Genomic DNA, 18,876 nt, shown 5'->3' with positions numbered 1-18,876 from the left:
ATCCATAAAGTCAGAAGTTGAGTCAAGGGCCTTGCAACTTTGATGACAGACCTTATAGTGCTAATATCCAGCCCTTTATGGTGCTTTAGACTGTTGAGCCCTTTACTTCCTTGAGGGGCATTCTTTGTATATGTCAGATGCATTTGGATCATGTGGGATTCCAGGAATAAGTTCCAAACTGCTTGGCTTATCTTGGGTCAGGACTTTCCATTTGTCGGGTGGGCTCAGTGGGAGTGGGCAGGGGCGGCCACGGAGATGACCGCTGCCCACGATTGGCTCCGAACCACGATTTCACGCAGACGAGCCAATTAAGGGCCCGCCTTGCGTAGATCGCAAGCAGGCTACCTGTGCGGGTGGGGGGGGAAGAGTCGGGTCCAGCGCACAGTTCGCACACGTGTGCAAAAGAGTGCTTCAATCTCCATGAGGCTGCCTTAGGGAGATTGAAGTGCTTTTTTTAAAAAATAGATAAGGATATTAAAAATTTAATGAAACATGTCCCCTCATGTGACTGTGTCACATGAGATGGTACATGCTTTTATTTTCAAAATAATGTCTTTATTTCATCAGTATTAGCTTTAGGGAACATCATCCCACTTGCGGATGAGGTTTCCTAAAAAAAAACATAAAGGCTGCTTGGCCTTTTTGCCTGCCCACAAACCATAAGGTTGGATGGGCAGCATAAAATTCCCCTTAATTACCTAATTAATGGCCTTAATAGGCCTTTCAATTATCAGTGGGCGTGCAGCCAACTCCGATGCATGCCCGCCAAACGGAAAATTGCGCGAGTTCGCGATGATGTCGGGGCGCACACCTGCATCATCACATGGCAATTTCTGTTTCGGCGTGTCGAACGCGCACCCGCACGCCGAATGTAAAATTCTGTCCTTGATTTCTAGGAAAGATCTGATTGTGATATGACCCACAGATGTTCCATCTGAATGTCTGTATTGGGAAGTTTTGTGCTATATTGCAAGGACGCATCACCTTGTAGCTAGGAATGACAATTGCATGTAAGCTTGGATTGACAGGAAGCGTGTTATCTTCTCTTTAAGATTGTTACCCAGGAAAGTTGAATGAAGGGATAGGGGTGTAGCCATTTGCCCCTCTGGTCAGAAACCGTCCAGCATTTGTTCTTCCGTGGAGGTATAATTCATTAACACGTGGAAGCTAGCCCTCCCACATTTTACTTCAGATTGATTGTGATTGTGAAGGATTGCTATTTTTCCCAATTCTTCCTCTTATTTGTGGCTTAGTGTCTCATGTTATGTTGTCTTTTAAGATGAATGCTAGTCATGGTACAGAGAGTGGAGAAGTGAGTTTATCAGAGAGTGTGGGTACAGTTTTGTGGGAGGGAGAAGAAATCAGCTCTCACTGAAGTTATTCAAACACAACAGAGTTCCTAAGGCAATATCTAACGTGAAGGTAGCAGCATAGGTCATATTGGATGAAGGGGAATTGTGTTCTCAGTTGTTGAAAGGTCATCACTTGTTAAGGAGATTACCTAGGATGGTGATGTCTTTGTCATGCCAGGTTCAGCAAATCTTATCCATGAAAAGGGCCTCTGGGAATTTTCTATTATATCAGAGTGAGGAAGGCCTAATTAGACTTTGAAGGATTTTCAGGGCGATGCAGACATCTGTCCAGGCTGTCAGTGGGGGTTCCTTCTTCCCCATCATCTTTTTCTTGAGTTCTGTGAAGGACAGACTTCTTACGGGGTTAGCTGGGAAGCCTTCAACTCATGCCCAGCCATGCATTCCTTCTTACAGAACTCTGCAATAAAATATAAACCAAACTTTGTCCTGCATTCTTCAGAAGAGTCATACGGACTCGAAACATCAACTCTGTTTCTCTCTCCACAGATGCTGTCAGACCTGCTGAGCTTTACCAGCATTTTCTGTTTTTGTTTCAGATTTCCAGCATCCGCAATATTTTGTTTCTATCTTATTGTTAAGACTATTTTGCTTTACTTTGCAACAATGCAATTCTCTTTAGGAGCTATGTTCCATAGTGAGGATAAACAGTATTCCAATGGATTTTGAGATTCTCAGTAAAGCTTCATCAGTCTTCCTAAGCATTATATTACTAGCAACTTGCTATTGGACCACCTGCTAGTTTCACAAATACTTATTAAACAGCATATAAGATTAAATTGCATGCACAATGCCTTACTACATTACTTCTGTGGGTGTTTCAAACAAATCAAGCTCAAATTCTGAAAAATGTAAAAAAGATGGCAACGAAACAATCAATCTGATGAAGTGTCCAACCTTCCTGTGAATTTGTATCTTTTCCCAATGAATTTGTATCTTTTCCCATCTAATCGCACCTCACAATGCTATCCAATGTCTATCTTAAGAATCACTCAAGAATGCTGCAGCACATGGAGTCATAGAGTGATGGAACTTGGACCCGAGCCTGTGACTCCCACACTCCGAGCTCCTCATTTTAATGATGTCACTGTGAGTAGTGAGTAGCAGAACCTGTGCATTTCCCCACAGGAAGAGCAAGGAAACAATCAACTATGATACCAGTCATTTGATTTTAATAGAATCTTTTCACTTGTTCAATGGTAGCTAACATTACCTCCTAATGCGCTGCCCTTGCCCTTTGATTTAGCTGGAGACCAGGAAAATGAGAAGGGCTAACACTAAATCCGGCTTGGTCAACATCCTGCAGCTGGCCAAGGCCATGATTGGAGGCCAAAGGGGCATGGGAACAGCAGGTCTGCCAAAGGTCATAGGTGAAGGGAAAACAAGCTGCAGAGGCCCCTGGGTCATATTGTGTGCATCACTGATCGAATTGATTTTTAAAAACTAACCTTACAAAGAAAGTCTGAACATGTACACATTACCTTAACTGTCACCCAATATTTAAAGACTTGCCACAGAGCCTTTCAAATCAGCAGCACTAACAATTGTGTTGCAAAATATTTACAAAAGGATATTACGTGCAACCCTAGAGTTCCAAAAGGCATAAAAATGATCAAAGTAGCAAAAATTTTGCTAAAACGGCAGTATTCTTTCTGCTGAGCGCAAAAGCACCTTGAGCCAATGTCAGAACTTGTACTTACACACCAACCTCCCTCACTCTTCTTAGTCAGATTATAGGTGTGGAAGAACCCTTTATCTTGGTATTAGCACTTTAGAACAATCTAGCTAAAGCCAATAGAAATGTCCCACTAAATGTACTTGCAGGAATAAATAAATCAGTCATGAAATCTAGATATTCAGTGCCGAAGTTTTGCTGAAATTAAAAAAAAATACTGTTACCAAAGTACACATGATCTCTCACAGCTTGCTGCAAGTAAGTTTTTAATTTGGACTGTCACTGAATAGCTAAAATATGAACTGGTTGATAGCAGCAATTTTAGGGAAGTTGGAGTTTTCCAAAATCTCCTATTTATGCATGTCAATCTCCTATTTATGCATGTAACACGCAAGTTGGCCACAGAAAACCTGGTTGTGTACACATGATGGATTAACAAATAATTTAGCTAAAGCTAAGTGAAACAGCAATCATGGAGAGTGTTTAATTTAATTAATGAGTTAAATAGTCACCATTCACTTAGGCTTTAATTTCTGATTTCTATAAACTCCAAATGCGACAACACATGTATAAATAACTGGCAAACTCTACATAAATGTAGCAAACATACTTCAAATAAAGCTTGCTTTAGTTAAAGTGAGGACAAAACAACCATGCCAACATTTTTACTTTTAATTTTTATCAACTGACATCCGGTCCAGACTAAGAGGGAGTGGTCTAAAAGTTAGTACAGTTATGGAACGATCGGGGTTAGTGGTTAATGTAGTTTCCAATTCGATGGATTTTAGAGGGATGTTTTGTGGGGAAGTACCTTTAGTCCAAGCCAGTAAGCCCAAATGACAGCAACCGCATGTTTACGCCTGGCCTCTTCCTTCAGGCGTTTCAATTCTCTCCGTGCCTAGAAGGTTGCACATAATCAGTGAAGAAACAGATTGGTAGATATAAAAGAGAGGCAGGTAAACAGAAAAGGAAGTTCCCAAAAAGCATCGATAGAATGTGGATCAAAATTACAAAAGCATATAGCACACGATCAGGTACAAATGTCAATGCATAAACCATATCACACGAATGAAACAGCAATCAAACTATTTAGATATAGCAGAAAATCTAGAATAAGTCACCAGCACTTCAATATTGTCTTGCTGTAAAATAATCAGCATTGTGGCCTGAATTTCAAGCTCCCTCGCCTGTGGGTTTTTAGGTTGGGAGGTGGGGGGGGGGCGGCAGTGTAAATAGAAGGAGCAGGCTTTCCTCTGGGTTCCCACCTGCCCCAAACTCGCAGCGATTTTACGCTAGGGTAGGAAAGGCTTCAGACTGGCCACCCACCCTTGACCCAATTGAGGCCCTTAAGTGGCCAAATTAACCAAAGGGCCATTTTCCCACCCAGCCTCAATTTTTGGCAGGAGGATTTCTGGGAGTAGCCAAAGATGATTGTACTTAGGCCTGGGGTGGGGGGGACTCTCTGACTTGAGGCACCCGCCATTTAAGTTCTGTTGAACCCCCTCCCAGCCCCTCCCCAACTTCCAGCCTCTTCCCCATCACCCCAACCACCCAGTTTCCACCCCCTTAGGCCTTCTCTACCCTCCCTGACCTGGGACCCCAAAACCTTACCTTGCTGTCTAGTCCCAGGCCTTAGGTTCTAGCATCTTCCTCTTCTGTCCACTGCAGCTCCTGCCACTGCAGGGACTACAGAGCTGCTGGCCAGTTTGATTGGCCAGCAGCTCTCTAAGGCGGGACATCCTCCCAAGTGAGGGTTTGAAGTCCCGCCTGCAGCCAATTAACACTCATTCGAACGTAAAATGGCTGTGGATGTGTTCCCCGCCTACACTTCAGATGGCAGGAAAGGAAACCCTGCCATCTGAAATATCAGACCCATGTCTTCTGGTTCCCATAAAAGTTAAAAATAATCACACTTTAGACTCAAAATGGTGGAGATTCATCAAGTGTATTTTTTTTCAGTTCTCCTGATGGCTGGTGGATTGATATTGTTACTCGGCACATGATGCAGTTCAGCAGTAAAATGTGGCACCCTGGATACACAGCTGCATAACAATTAGTTCATAACTCTTTATGAATAATACACAACAATATAACATTCTTCTTTCTTTAAACAAATATATAATGTCTCTATATCAATTCAATTGTTCCAATCATTAACTATCTTTTCTGAACTGAAGAAGATTGACAATCAACTTTTATAAATAAACTTAAGGGTCTTTTTACTTGGTTTTCTCTCTAAAAATATTATTCACAGTTTGACTTAGGTGATACGGTATTGTGCCCCCAACTTGTAGATTTGGCATTCATTTCTCTCAGTGGTGAGTTGGCACACTGCACAGGTTGTGCACGTTGCTCCTGGTGTTATAAGAGTTATGCTTGATGTTGCTAATGTGTGTCACTTGGTGATGATGTTGATTTTGCACCACTTATTGGTGATGCTTTTGATGTTGTCTCGACAATTAATTATGTTATCAATGATTTTTTTCTGCTTTTCTAGCTTATGTAGGTCAAATATGTGTTCTGTTTCTTCTCATTTGCTTACTGATTTTGGTCTCAACGACGTATGACCTTAGAGTCTTAGTTTCACCAATAACATTTGTTGGGTTTCAGATTTTCGTGATTGGATCCTGTACACGTACAGTTTGTTCCTTCAACAGCTCAGAGATTTAACGTGTTTGATGAAGTGCTGACTTCCTTCTACCTGAGCATCGTTGAGTTCTTGTCTCCTCTGGTCACTTGGAGGGAATATCTTGCTTGGCAGAGTTATCTCAAACTTTCCTCCAATCAACAGCTCTGTGGGCGATTTTATGTCAGTCTCAAGAGGTGTAGATCTGAGTGACAATAAATCAGGGAATCTTTCCTTTGTCTCTTGACATTTCATGAGGGCTCTCTAGACCCTCTAGATGGGTCTTTGTATAAACCAATGTCCTCCTGGGTACCGTAGTGATGAAGTGATAGTGTTGAATCCTTACTGTTCAGCAAATTCCTTAAACTCTCTGGCGGTGAGTTGGGTTCCATTATCACATATTATTTCACGAATCCTTTGCTCAGTGTAGAGAACTCACACCACAGACATCTGCTGCTATGTTATGTTTTTTGGTTCCCATAAGTTAGAAATAATCACACTTTAGACATTCAATTATAGAATTTTTACAGCATAAGAGACCATTCAATCCATTGTGCCTGCACTGGCTCCCTCAATGAGTAACTCACTTATGTGTCATTTACCCACCTTTTCCCCATAACCCCAACAACAAATAACAGTACAATTCCCTCTTGAATGCCTCGCTTGAATCAGCTGGAGCTTCATCGAATGCACTTCTTACAGTTCGCCGTGGTAATTGGAGGTCAATCATCTCAGTCCCAGGACATCGTTGCAGGAGTTCCTCAGTGTCGCGCTCTAGGCCCAACCATCTTCAGCTGCTTCAGCAATGACCTTTCCTCCATCATCAGGTCAGAAGTGGGGATGTTTGCTAATGGTTCCACAATGTTCAGCACAATTCACTGTGTCCATATGTACCAAGGCCTGGACAACATTCAGCCATTCATAAATTGAAAGTTACACCCGTGCCACACAAGTGCCAGGCAATGACCATCTCCAACGAGAGAATCCAACCATCTCCCCTTGACATTCAATGGCATTACCATCGCTGAATCCCCCACTATCAACATCCTAGGGGTTGTCATTGACCAGAAACTGAACTGGACCAGCCACATAAATACTGTGGCTACAAGAGCAGGTCAGAGGCTGGGTATTTTGTAGAGAATAACTCATCTCTGACTCCCAAGCTTGTCCACCAAATACAAGGCACAAGTTAGAAGTATGATGGAATACTCTCCACTTGCCTGGATGAGTGCAGCTCCAACCAACAACACTCAAGAAGCTCAAAAACATCCAGGACAAAGCAAAGCAGTCTGCTTGTTTGGCATTCCATTTTCAAAATTCACTTCCTCCACCACCGATACACAGTGCCAGCAGCGTGTACCATCTGCAAGATGCATTGAAGCAACTCACCAAGGCTTCTTTGACAGCACCTCCAAATCCACAACCTCTACCACCTAGAAAGACAAGGGTAGCAGATGCATGAGAACACCACCACTTGCAACTTACCCTCCAAGTTACACACCATCCTGACTTGGAACGATACTGCCATTCCTTTACTGTTGCTGGGTCAAAATCCTGGAATTTTCTTCCTGACAGCACTGTGGGTGTACCTACATCACATGGACTACAGCAGTTCAAGAAGGCAGCTCACCACACCTTCTCAAGGGCATTTAGGAATGGGCAAGAAATGCTGGCCTAGCAACACCCACATCCTATGAAATGATAAAAAAGGATGTGGCTGCTGGACTAATACATTGTTATTTGGTACATGACTGCAATGCAACAGTAAAATGTGGCACCTCAGATTTTACTGCTGCACTGCAATCACGTGCCAAGTAACAAAGTGGCACCCCCAAATGTACATTCTCATAACAATTAGTTTCTATTTCTTTACAAATAATATAACAATATCACAATACAACAAACACATGCTCCAGAAAGTACTTATGTAGATCAATTTCTAGATGATCAACTACTCAATTCCACGGCAGTAACTAGACCAAATCAGATGTATATGCTTATGTGTATATTTTCTTTGTGGTCAGCTAAAACGCCATTGTGTGAGAAAATACATTATCCTCAGGTTGTCCATGGCAACCTTCTGAGAAACATAACTTGCAGAGTTTCTATTTACCAGATATAAAGTGCATTTGCTTCTTGCCTAGTATAGAATTCATACTCTGAACTTTGGGTGTATCTCTCTATAGTGACAGGGAGCCTTTATGCATATTTACAGAGTCAAAACCTGGAGTTCCCAAGTATGGTAGAGATTAATTTGCTTAAACCACACAGCCTATCTGAACACTGGTAAGCTTCCTGTTGGGAACAATCCATTTGTTAGGGTGTTCACACACAATGTTATCTGGAGCCAAGTGGAAATAATCCTCTTGCCCAGTGACAAGTCTCTCCTCCAAGGATTCACTAATGAGCTAAACTGATTGGTTGATCTGGTGTATTGTGGAACTTCTTGCTTCAGATTTGGATAATCAAATTTGCAACAATGGGCTGGCTTTGTTTTGAATTATCATTGCCAGGTGTGTCATTATGGAGCCAGATGAATGTTAAATTATACAAATTTGTATCATAAATACATATTAAGTATAGAATTTCAGATACCATACTTTAGGGAGAACGTCTTCCTAATCTTCCGATTAGGCACTTTACAGCCTTCCAGACTTAACATTGAGTTCAACTTCAGATCATGAACCCTCTCCTTCATCCTCACCCCTTTTTGATCCCCTTTTTTATGTGTTTCACCGTACCTCTACTTCTCTTTCGTTCTGAAGTCATATGGACTCGAAATATTAACTCTGTCTTTCTCTCCACAGATGCCGTCAGACCTGCTTTTTGTTTCAGATTTCCAGCATCCGCAGTATTTTGCTGTTACCTTACCACTTTTGATATGTTGAAGGTTGATTAAAATAAATAATAGCGAAAAACTGCAGAGAGACGAATAACGTTTTATAGATGTGAAGATTTTACATTCTGTTCAGCGTGTTCAAACCGTGTTAGTGGTTGGGCAGCAGTGATTTTTTTAAATGAGCAACCTGCAGTGGTCTCAAGCTCTAAAAATGAAATGCTCATTTGCTTTTCTTTCTCCAGAGTACAACAGATACCAATCGCTCTAGCTATACATTGTAACTCTTTCTGAATTCAGGTGCATGCCGATTGAAAAAAAATTCATGTTAAAATCAGCTCTGAAAAATATTAAACACTTAACCTAGTGCATAAGTTAATATTGTATTCTCAGAATTTCACAGGCTAGAATGTCTTCCTGTATTCAATATTTTAACAAACAGATATGACCATAAGGTGGTGTTCCAGCTAATATTTTGTTAAAAGTAGCACAATAAGAAAACTACAGCATTGTATTCTAAAATAATTCACTAGTATGTAGTGTATGTGAATCAGCTGTGATGATTCAGAGCAGTTAATTAACTTAGATATTTCAAACAAAAACTTGAAAAAGTGGAATTAACATTTGCACACTGCGATAAGAATTAATTTTTCCACCATAAACGTTGCTAATATTTTACTAAAAATCTGTATGAATCATTGATGGCTGCTTCCATCACTAGCTATTAACAATTATGAATGGAGGAGTAAGACATGTAAAAGTCTTACATATCTTCCTCCCGAGTCCAGCTATCACCATCCAGAATTGCAAATCTGTTTCACATCATTGCACATCACAAACGATAATTCCTGGGATTCCTTAAATGTCCCTAAGAAAATATAAATATTCAAATTCTGACTGGAATCACAGATGTCTGTTTCACTCAATTTCCGGATTTGGGATTAACAGTCCAGTTCTTCTACTGCAAATAATGTTTCTGACTCTGGGATTCAAACACCAATCAGGATACAGTATTTAAAAAGTGAGGGGTAAATTGAACAGTATGTACATTTGAAATATTGAAAGATTAGTAACTTGACTTTTCCTCCCTAATTCACAGGAAGTGCCTCAGTTTTGCTTAACTACACTATATGCGAGAGCATACTCCAAACCACTGAGTGTGACATCATCAATTACTTTTATTATGCTGGTCAATTTCTCATGGCATCATGCACAGGAAGACTATTCTTTCAAATGACTTGGCCTCAACAGCTTCAAAAGGAGAGTGTTCCAGATTGTGAAGGATGCTTCCTGACATCACCCCTGAATGGCAACATCAACAGCGAGCACAAGTTTTATCTATAATGGAATATTAAAACATGGGAACATCCCAGTATTGACATTTTCTTTCAAGGAGAAAAGAGTTTTGACTTAGTGGTAGAGTTTTTTTTCATATTTTTGAGCCTTTGTTATAATTGTGTCCATTTGTAAACATATATAGCAGCATTATTATATGATTCCAACTTTTAGGGAAGGGCTGGAGAGGAGGTGCAACACTGAAGTGGCTCAATTGTCCTGGCAGGGTGCATTGCCCATCCTACTCACCCACCTACCCAGTGTGCACGGACACTATTGACTTCAATAAGTGAGGCCAGGGTTAACTCATTGTCCACTCTTTCATAGAAACATTAAAAATAGGAGCAGGAGTAGGCCATTCCAGCTCTCGAGCCTGCTCCACATTCAATATTATCATGGCTGATCCTCTATATCAACATCATACTTCCATTGTCTCCCCATACCTCTTGATGCCTTTAGTATCTAGAAATCCATCTATTTTATTCTTAAGTATATTCAGTGACTTGGCCTCCACAGCCTTCTGTGATAGAGAATTCCACATGTTCAACACCCTCTGAGTGAAGAAATTTCTCCTCATCTCAGTCTTAAATGGCCTACACCATTTCCTGACTCCTTGTTCTCTTTTGTTAGGACAATCCTGCCATCCCAGGCATCAGTCTGGTGAACCTTCGCTGCACTCCCACTGTGGCAAGTAAATCCTTTCTTAGGTTACGAGTCCAAAACTGCACACAATACTTCAGATGTGGTCTCACCAAGGCCTTGTACATCTGCCTTTGCTCCAGTACTCAAATATGCTTGCAAAGGCGGCCAACATACCATTTGCTTTCCTAACTGCTTGCTGCACCTGTATGACTGCTTTCAGTGACTGGTGTATAAGGACCTTTTGTACATCAACATTTCCCAATCTATCACCGTTAAATAATGCTCTGCCATTCTGATTTTCCTACCAAAGTGGATAACTTCACACTTATCCATATTATACTGCATCTGTCATGTATTTGCCCTATGCTCAACTTGTCTAAATCACCTTGAAGCCTCTTTACATCCTACTCACCACTCACATTCCTGCCTAGTTTTGTCATCAGCAAACTTGGAAATATTACATTTGGTTCCCTCATTCAAATTATTGATATATATTGTGAATAGCTGGGGCCCAAGCACTGATTCCTATGGTACCCTCTAGTCATCACCTGCCACTCCAAAAAAGACTCATTTATTCCCACTCTCTGTTTCCTATCTTTCATTGGTAATGAGGCATAACTTAGCCAAGCTTCCCACTCCTCCTGCTTCAACTGGGCTAGTCTCTGTGGCAGAGCGCACTGGCATGCCAATTTGCTTCAGCATTAAAACAGATCTTCGTAACTAGGGCATTGGCACCAGCTGGACCTGATCATCACCACATGTGACTCTCTGAATAGCATTCTCAACACATACAGCTACCTCAGTCCTGTCTGTAATACAGATCACTTCCTGGTTATCCCCAGGTTCAACATAATGGCTAAGTTTTTAGAATGGCAACAAAAAAATAACTTTTTTTTTAGGTTTCTATAGTACTTGGTTTTCCCTCAAATGAAATGTCAGTTGGGCATTACAATTGTCAACATACAGATGACTTACAAATTTTGGTTTTCAACTATGTGGAAATGAACATTAAGGCAACGTACAAAAAGAAATTTTACATAAATTAACAGATGCATAAATTTACAAGTGTAAATGCAACTTTTTTTTGCAACTCAAGTTTCAGCCTCATGAACTGCTGAGAAACAATAGAACAGTGGGGTCGTAAGTCAAACCCTGCAAGAATGGCAGCAATCCAACAGTGCTCCTTTCAAAACACTTCATACTAGCTTTCTGAAAAGGTGGTAAGTTCTTTACAAGTAGACGCTTTCTTCCAGTTTCTGAGGCTAGCATGAGGTGTAATTGCCTGGGCAAAAAAAAAAATTCTTCCTTTTCAGAGTTATGCAGCAAACTCTATGCATCTGCTTGCAGTCCATTTAGAAGCATTTGCGGTGCACAATGGATGGGCCAGACTCATTGTATTCCTGCTTGCTGATCCACATCTGCTGGAAGGTGAACAGGGAAGCCAAGATGGAACCTCCAATCCAGACAGAGTATTTACATTCGGGTGGAGCAATGATCTTGATTTTCATGGTGCTGGGTGCAAGGGCTGTGATTTCTTTCTGCATTCTGTCAGCAATGCCAGGGTACATGGTGGTACCACCAGACAATACTGTGTTAGCATTCAGGTCTTTACGGATATCAATTTCATAATGGAGTTGAAAGTAGTTTCATGGATGCCACAAGATTCCATACCCAAGAAGGATGGCTGGAACAGGGCCTCAGGACATCTGAATCTCTCGGTGCCAATGGTGATGACCTGACCATCAGGCAGCTCGTAGCTCTTCTCCAGGGAAGAGGAGGAAGCAGCAGTGGCCATTTCTTGTTTGAAGTCCAGGGCCACATAGCACAGTTTTTCTTTGATGTCACGGACAATTTCCCTTTCTGCTGTGGTTGTGAAAGAGTACTCTCGCTCTGTCAGAATCTTCATGAGGTAGTCTGTCAGGTCACGACCAGCCAGATCCAGATGCAGAATAGCATGGGGAAGTGCGTAACCCTCAAATTTTTTAGTGTCTTTCACAATCAGCTCAGCAATCATTTGTAGACCGAAGTATTACCCAACTACATAACATAAGTAACTATTTGATCCACAAACTAAATCAAGTGTTGCAGTTAGACTCAGCAACAACATCATACAATCAGCAAGGCGTCATGCTTTGCTATAATGATGGTTGTTAGAAAGTAGCAGTTATACTTCATTCGAAAAAATGCAGTTTTCAGGTTAACATGCCACATGCTATGCTATTCAATTGCATGCAGCTGATTAAGGCATTTGCAATCTAACTATTCTGAAAAGAAGTACTGCTGGTTTCATCATGCCACTATAATGGACATTGAATGTGCTAGTTGTTAAGAGTTTGGGGGATGGAGGTGGGAACTATGGGAGTTGCTGAGATGAGGGTTTAGGTTATGAAATACCTCGTATCCAAGCCAGTAAGCCCAAATAACAGCAATAGCATGTTTACGCATAGCTGCCTCCTTCAGTCGCCTTAGATCCTTTCGGGCCTGTATTTGTGTTTTCCATTTTCCCCCCGCAGAATAGTTATTGCGGGGGAGAAGGGTAGCAGAGGGAAAAAATGGAAGCAGTAGAAGAGAAATTAGCAAAAGCCAAGAGAAAACATTTTTTTTTAAATAAGAGAATTGAACAATTGAGTGGTAAGGGAAGAATTTCCTCCAGAGAGAGATGAAAGCAGTGAAAGTTGCTTCAATTGTAAGTGATCAACAAATAAAATGGCTTTTAATACAAATAAAAAGCAGCAGTGAATACAAACGCCCTTCAGAACTGAAAATAGTAACTCTTCATACCTGAAAACCTCGCCAATAGGCCGCAATTGTTGTAGCTGACTCCTCACAAAGTTTCTGATATTTTAGCTCTCTCAAAAGCTTCCGTGCCTGCAAGGGTGTGGGTGGAAAAAATAAAAATATAAAATAAAATTCTTTAAAAAAAAATTATACTTCCCTTTCTTCTGATGCTCATCGCTGCTGCATGCATCAATTCTGTTGTCTCCTTAAGCCTTGGTAGCAGGATCATCAGCTTTCTGGCCTCTTCCACAGTTATGTCTATATTGCTGTATGTTTGGCTTAGAGCAGCTCACCAGCTTCAGTACTCCGCTTCCGTAGCAAGCTCTGTTCTCACAGTATCAGAGCACACAGACTGAAGGAAACTCAGTTTAAGACAGACTCAAAATCAATCCCTTTGAATGAAAATCTAGTGCTCATCCCACTCCATAACAAACATTCTTATTTCCCCCTTAGCTTGTACAAAACTAATGTCTATAATGGAAATAGCCATGGAAAGCCATTTGCAATGAAATTTTCTTAAACAATAGGGTACATTTTCATCTTTAGTATCCCTCTTGTAGATGTTTGTGCATCGGCACTGCATGTTAGTAATTCAGGCAGCTGCACCTCCCACTCCACATGAAGCTCTGTGTCAGCAACAATAAAGATGAAAAGTCACCCAAATACTGTTTTGATATATATACAAATCAACTGTCAATTATAAATAATGCAGTGATCAGCAGGTTTTTTTAAAATTTGTTCATGTGATGTGGGCATCGCTGGCTGTACTTATTGCCCATCCCTAATTCAGAGGGCATTTAAGAGTCAACCACATTGCTGTGGGTCTGGAGTCACATGTAGGCCAGACCAGGTAAGGACAACAGATTTCCTTCCCTAAAGGGCATTAGTGAACCAGATGGGTTTCTACTACAGTTGACAATGGTTTAATGGTCATCATTAGACTTTTAATTCCAGATTTTTATTGAATTCAGATTTCATCATCTGCCATGGTGGAATTTGAACCCAAGTCCCCAGAGCATTACCCTGGGTGTCTAGAATACCAGTCCAGTGACAATACCACTATGCCACCACCACCTCCCCTTATACATTTACCTTCATATATGAATTGACAGTGATGTGGACTAAAGAGAATACCTGAACATTACAACATCATATCTTGAAATAGTAACATTGAGAATTTCATGTGACAATATATGAAGCCTATGCAATGTCCTCAGCACATTGAAGAGAAAAGAGAATCCACCAGAGCATGAACAAGGTGCATAAATTGATAAATTGATGTTAATTCTCAGTGAACACGCCGTCAACATAAGGCAGGCAATTTTACCAGTGCTCAATCATTGCTGCTGTAGAGCCAGTTAGGTGGCGTGCAAAATCAGTACTGAATGATTTAACTGACAAATCTGTGTATCAGATAGCCTGGCTGAAATCAGAACATACTCTGGTCATAATCACTGCATTAACCAGTGGCTCCCACATCACCTTATAATTTATCGCTTATAGAACCAGATAGCAGAGGAGGCAGCTGCTTGGCCCATTATGCCTTTGCCAGCTGTTTGAAAGAGCTTTTGGACTGAATTTAGGGTAAGTTATGGGGTTCAGCCCACTGGTGGGAAAACCAGTGCCACTTCTCCAAGAGGCACCCAACCTTATTTAAGTGCAATCAGGCACTTAAGTAGTCAGTATTGGGCCTACCAGAGAATTAAGTTCCCAGTTGGGTGAGTGCTTCTAGCCAAGCATAGTCCAGCTGCTCTATATTACAGGTAGAGCCACCAAGAGTTGTAGCTGCTGACTGTAATTCGGCAAGGCTTTCACCAGGGATCATCACTGGACCCCTGGAGACAGGCGAGTGTAAATGAGTGGGGGGTGGGGAGAAGGGTTGTTGGATGCAAAGGCATAGGGGTAGCTCTCAGAATGCACTCCCTTTCCCGATTATGAGTACCTCAATCAGGCATCAACTACTTTTGATAGAGAGACTCCCCAGAAGGCCACTGGAAAACCCAATAGGGTTTGCTGGGCTGCCTTCAGAAGGTACATGGGGCCCTTACAAGTTTGGGAAAATGCCTGAGCCACACTAAATACCAAAGGGCTCAGGGATAAAGGCCTTTAAGTGGTTCAATAATGAGCCTAGTTAGCCAGCGGGCAAATTCCCCACATCAGTCCATTCCTACATTGGTCAGTTTTGTTGCCAGCAGGAATGGGGCACAAGGCCTCACTGTGATTATGCAGGCCCGCTTGCCACCTAGTCCGATCTGGTGGGCTCTATTAAATCCTGACCACTGAAGAGTCCTCCTCCCCTGCTCTTTCCTCATAGCTCTACAAAGTCTTTCCCTTCCAGGTGTATGTCCAATTTCCTTTCTAAAGTTACTACTGAATTTTCTTCCACCAGCCTTTCAGCCAGTACATTCCAGATTATACCCCTCCATTCTTTTGCCAATTATCTTAAATCAGTACCCTCTGGTTATTGTCTTTCAATGCAATCTGTTTCTCCCCATCTACTCTCACAAAATCCCTCAGAATTTTGAGCACAAACAACATACTGAGGCCAATGCCAAGAATCTTTATGGTTACACTGAAATGGCAGTAGTCAAAAGCAATTCACTCTTTAAAAAGAAAAAAACTTCCTTCCATCACCAGGAAGCAAATGCAAATGTAAATTAGATCAGATTGGTATAAACTTGTCTAAGCTAATCAAACTTTTGGAGGGTTTTCCTTTTCACCTGTCTCCACTCTTGTTGAAACCTTATTATCAGGACGTAAATCAGAAGCCAAATCAAGTATCATCTTTTATAAATTCACATTCATTTTATAAAATCTTGAAATATCATATTTTTTCCAATAAGAGTCACATATATAATCAAAAATGCAAGTGTGAAGAAAAATTGCTTCTTTTCTCTACAGGCTAACTCACCTTCCATCCTCTGATGTATGACTGGATAATTAAGGTCACGCTCTTGAGGTGTAGATATTTCTTTCGTTGCTATGTTGAAGGAATCAAGTGAAGAAAAGGGCTGTTAGTTTCTTGAAGCAACCTAGTACCAGGTTAATCCAAATCCCCAATCTAGGCTGCCCATGGATGGATAATAATCTATTGCTTGATATCATTCCATGAGGAGCTGGTGCCCAATGAGGAAGTTAACCATACAACCCAGACAACCCTGGCTTTGATTTCCAGTCTGCCAAAGGCTGGTTGATCTCAGCCAAGATGAAATATAGGAACTACAATTGGACTCAGTGCCAGGGATGGAGTTGGAAGGGAAAAAAAAAGCCCAGTCAAAATCCAATTCAAAGGCAGTGAACACTGCTGGAAACAGCCTCCACATGGACTTCAAATGAGGGCTGGATCTGGCTCAGCTGCAATAACCCCACAATGCTCAATGTCTAGGCCCATGACATGAAGAGCTGGGTGAGGAGGACAGGTAGTCCCTATATAACTGTGACTCAGCATCTTTATGGGTAAAAGGGAGGGGCAAAATAAAACCAGTTCTGGAAATGTATTGAGTTCAAATGGGAGGAGAAAATTCCCAAGAGTTCAAACGTATTTGTTCAACCCAAAACAGTAGAAGTGGTTCGTATAAATGGGTGTTGAAGAAAGTTACTTGATTACGTGAAAATAATTTAGAAATGCTTCACACTTTTCCAAAGGACTCAAAATTCAAGAGCACAAAGCAATGTGGCTATATTCTGGTTTCATGTTTTTCTCCAACTGCATTGTCAGTGAGACAGGCCAACAACTGCCAAGTCGTCAGCTTTAATAATATTCTAATTTGACTATTACTCAGTACCATTAGTGACTTGAACCGTGGTGTGTAAATAGCATTCAGCAGTACAGGGACTATATTCTGTACATTAAAACCTCTCTATTAGTGCCGGTACAACTATGCTGTATTTGCAACATAAAATTGGAGAGTAGGAAATGTCTAACATTCAATAACACCATGAAATTTTGGATATTAAAGATGTGTCACCAAAAATTCAATTATACAGAAAAAAAACTTACTGCCCTGGAAAACAACCGGTCAATCTTCCTGGTTGTTTTGCAGGAACATGTTTCGGCAAGTGAGGATGGTGGGAGTGAAATGGGGCAGGAAGGGGAATATCCCTTAAAATGTCTTGTACCACAAACATTTCAGTAAGACGCATTTAAAGTTCCAATCACTAATCTCGCAACTTGCTTTTCAGGTAAAAAAAGGACAATATATTCTATTTAGTAACATGCTAGACTGCACTTAAACAAAATCTCACCCCATATCATCCTATATCTCTTGAAAAGACACTCAGACTCGCAACACTAAGGCCAAGAGTTTTCCTATGGTGGATGGGAGCAGGTGAGGGTGGGCACAGAGCCAATCGCTGCCTGCGATCGGCTCCGTGCTGCCATTTTATAAAGGCCCACCCAACGTAATGCGTGGCCGGTAGTGCTCAGCCCTACCTGTGTGGACAGGGGGGGGAAGGAGAGTCAGGGCCAACGTTCTTTCATGCATGTGCGCAAAGGAGGGCAGCAATCTCCTTGAGGCATAGAGCTGCCTCAGGGAGACTGAATGAATATTAAAATAATTAAAAGAATTGAGTTAAAAATTTATTTAAACACGTCCCCTCATGTGACTGTGTCACATGAATGGGGACATGTTTTTATATTTATGAAAATTTATTTATTTATTTAATAAAAGCTTCAGGAAATCTCATCCCACTCCTGGATGAGGTTTCCTGAAAAACGCGAAGGCCGCTTGAGCCTTCCGCCTGCCCACCAACCATAAGGTTGGACGGGCAACGATCTCAAGTGGCTCAATTGATTTCTTAATGGCCTTGATAGGCTGTTTACATTTCGGCAGGTGTGCAGCTGACTCCAGTGTGCGCTCGCCAAGCAAAATATCGCGATGGCACGTGATGACGTCAGGACACACACCTGACATCATCACGCGTCACTTTACCTGTCGGCATGTCGGGCCCGCCCCTACACACCAACTGGAAAATTCTGCCCTAAGCGATAAGTGCAATCATTACTGCAATGATAACAGAAAACACCAGAACCACACAGGTCAGTCACTACCCCAAGGAAAAAGACAGGTTAACAATAGCCAGCCTTGGATTCTCACAGAATTCTAATGTAAAACCCAGCAGGCAGTAAACTGCTGAAAGGATTGCTCTCCTGGTACGATTTACAAGTAATGATCTAATCTCCATGCCTTTTATGGTCAAACCCAAACAGTATCTGGCCTCTTACAGATCCACAGTTCCACAGGGAAACAACAAGCTTCTTAACATTTGATGTACTGATACTATATGAAGCAAGGTATTTGCTGGACTGTAAACCACCCTACACCAAGGGACTCCCAAAACACAAATACACACGCTTCTGCTGTTATGAACTTCAGTTTACAACATTCTAATAACCTCCCATGTGTATTTTTGCCATGGGCATGTTAGATCAGAGTATGTAGAGACAGGTTCAATCTTGCTAGAAACCATAGGCAATGATTTATCTTTGTGGTAGATGTTGTAACTTACGTCTTATATATTGGTTTATGATTGCATTACATAACAGATCACAGGGAAAATCTCTAACTCTTCCCATGATGGGCACCAACATTATCAACTAATGTATGGAACTGCA

General features: G+C 41.4%; 1 protein-coding gene and 1 pseudogene across 2 annotated transcripts in view; both read right to left on the bottom strand.

Moving 5' to 3' along the window:
• Positions 1 to 18,876, bottom strand: part of myo1b (myosin IB) — a 290,431-nt gene that overhangs the window by 25,713 nt on the left and 245,842 nt on the right. The window contains exons 21-23 of one of the 2 annotated variants that reach the window (XM_041200715.1): positions 16,174 to 16,242; positions 13,266 to 13,352; positions 3,857 to 3,943 (exon numbers count right to left, since the gene is read on the bottom strand). In XM_041200715.1, coding sequence (XP_041056649.1) covers positions 3,857 to 3,943; positions 13,266 to 13,352; positions 16,174 to 16,242 — 243 coding nt within the window. The remainder of the gene's footprint in view (positions 1 to 3,856; positions 3,944 to 13,265; positions 13,353 to 16,173; positions 16,243 to 18,876) is intronic. The other variant, XM_041200716.1, reaches the window with a different exon arrangement.
• Positions 11,772 to 12,439, bottom strand: LOC121284872 (annotated as a pseudogene).

Source organism: Carcharodon carcharias, chromosome 12, assembly GCF_017639515.1.
Source record: "Carcharodon carcharias isolate sCarCar2 chromosome 12, sCarCar2.pri, whole genome shotgun sequence".
Classification (NCBI taxonomy): Eukaryota; Metazoa; Chordata; class Chondrichthyes; order Lamniformes; family Lamnidae; genus Carcharodon; species Carcharodon carcharias.
This window is presented reverse-complemented; position numbering and strand designations above follow the sequence as displayed.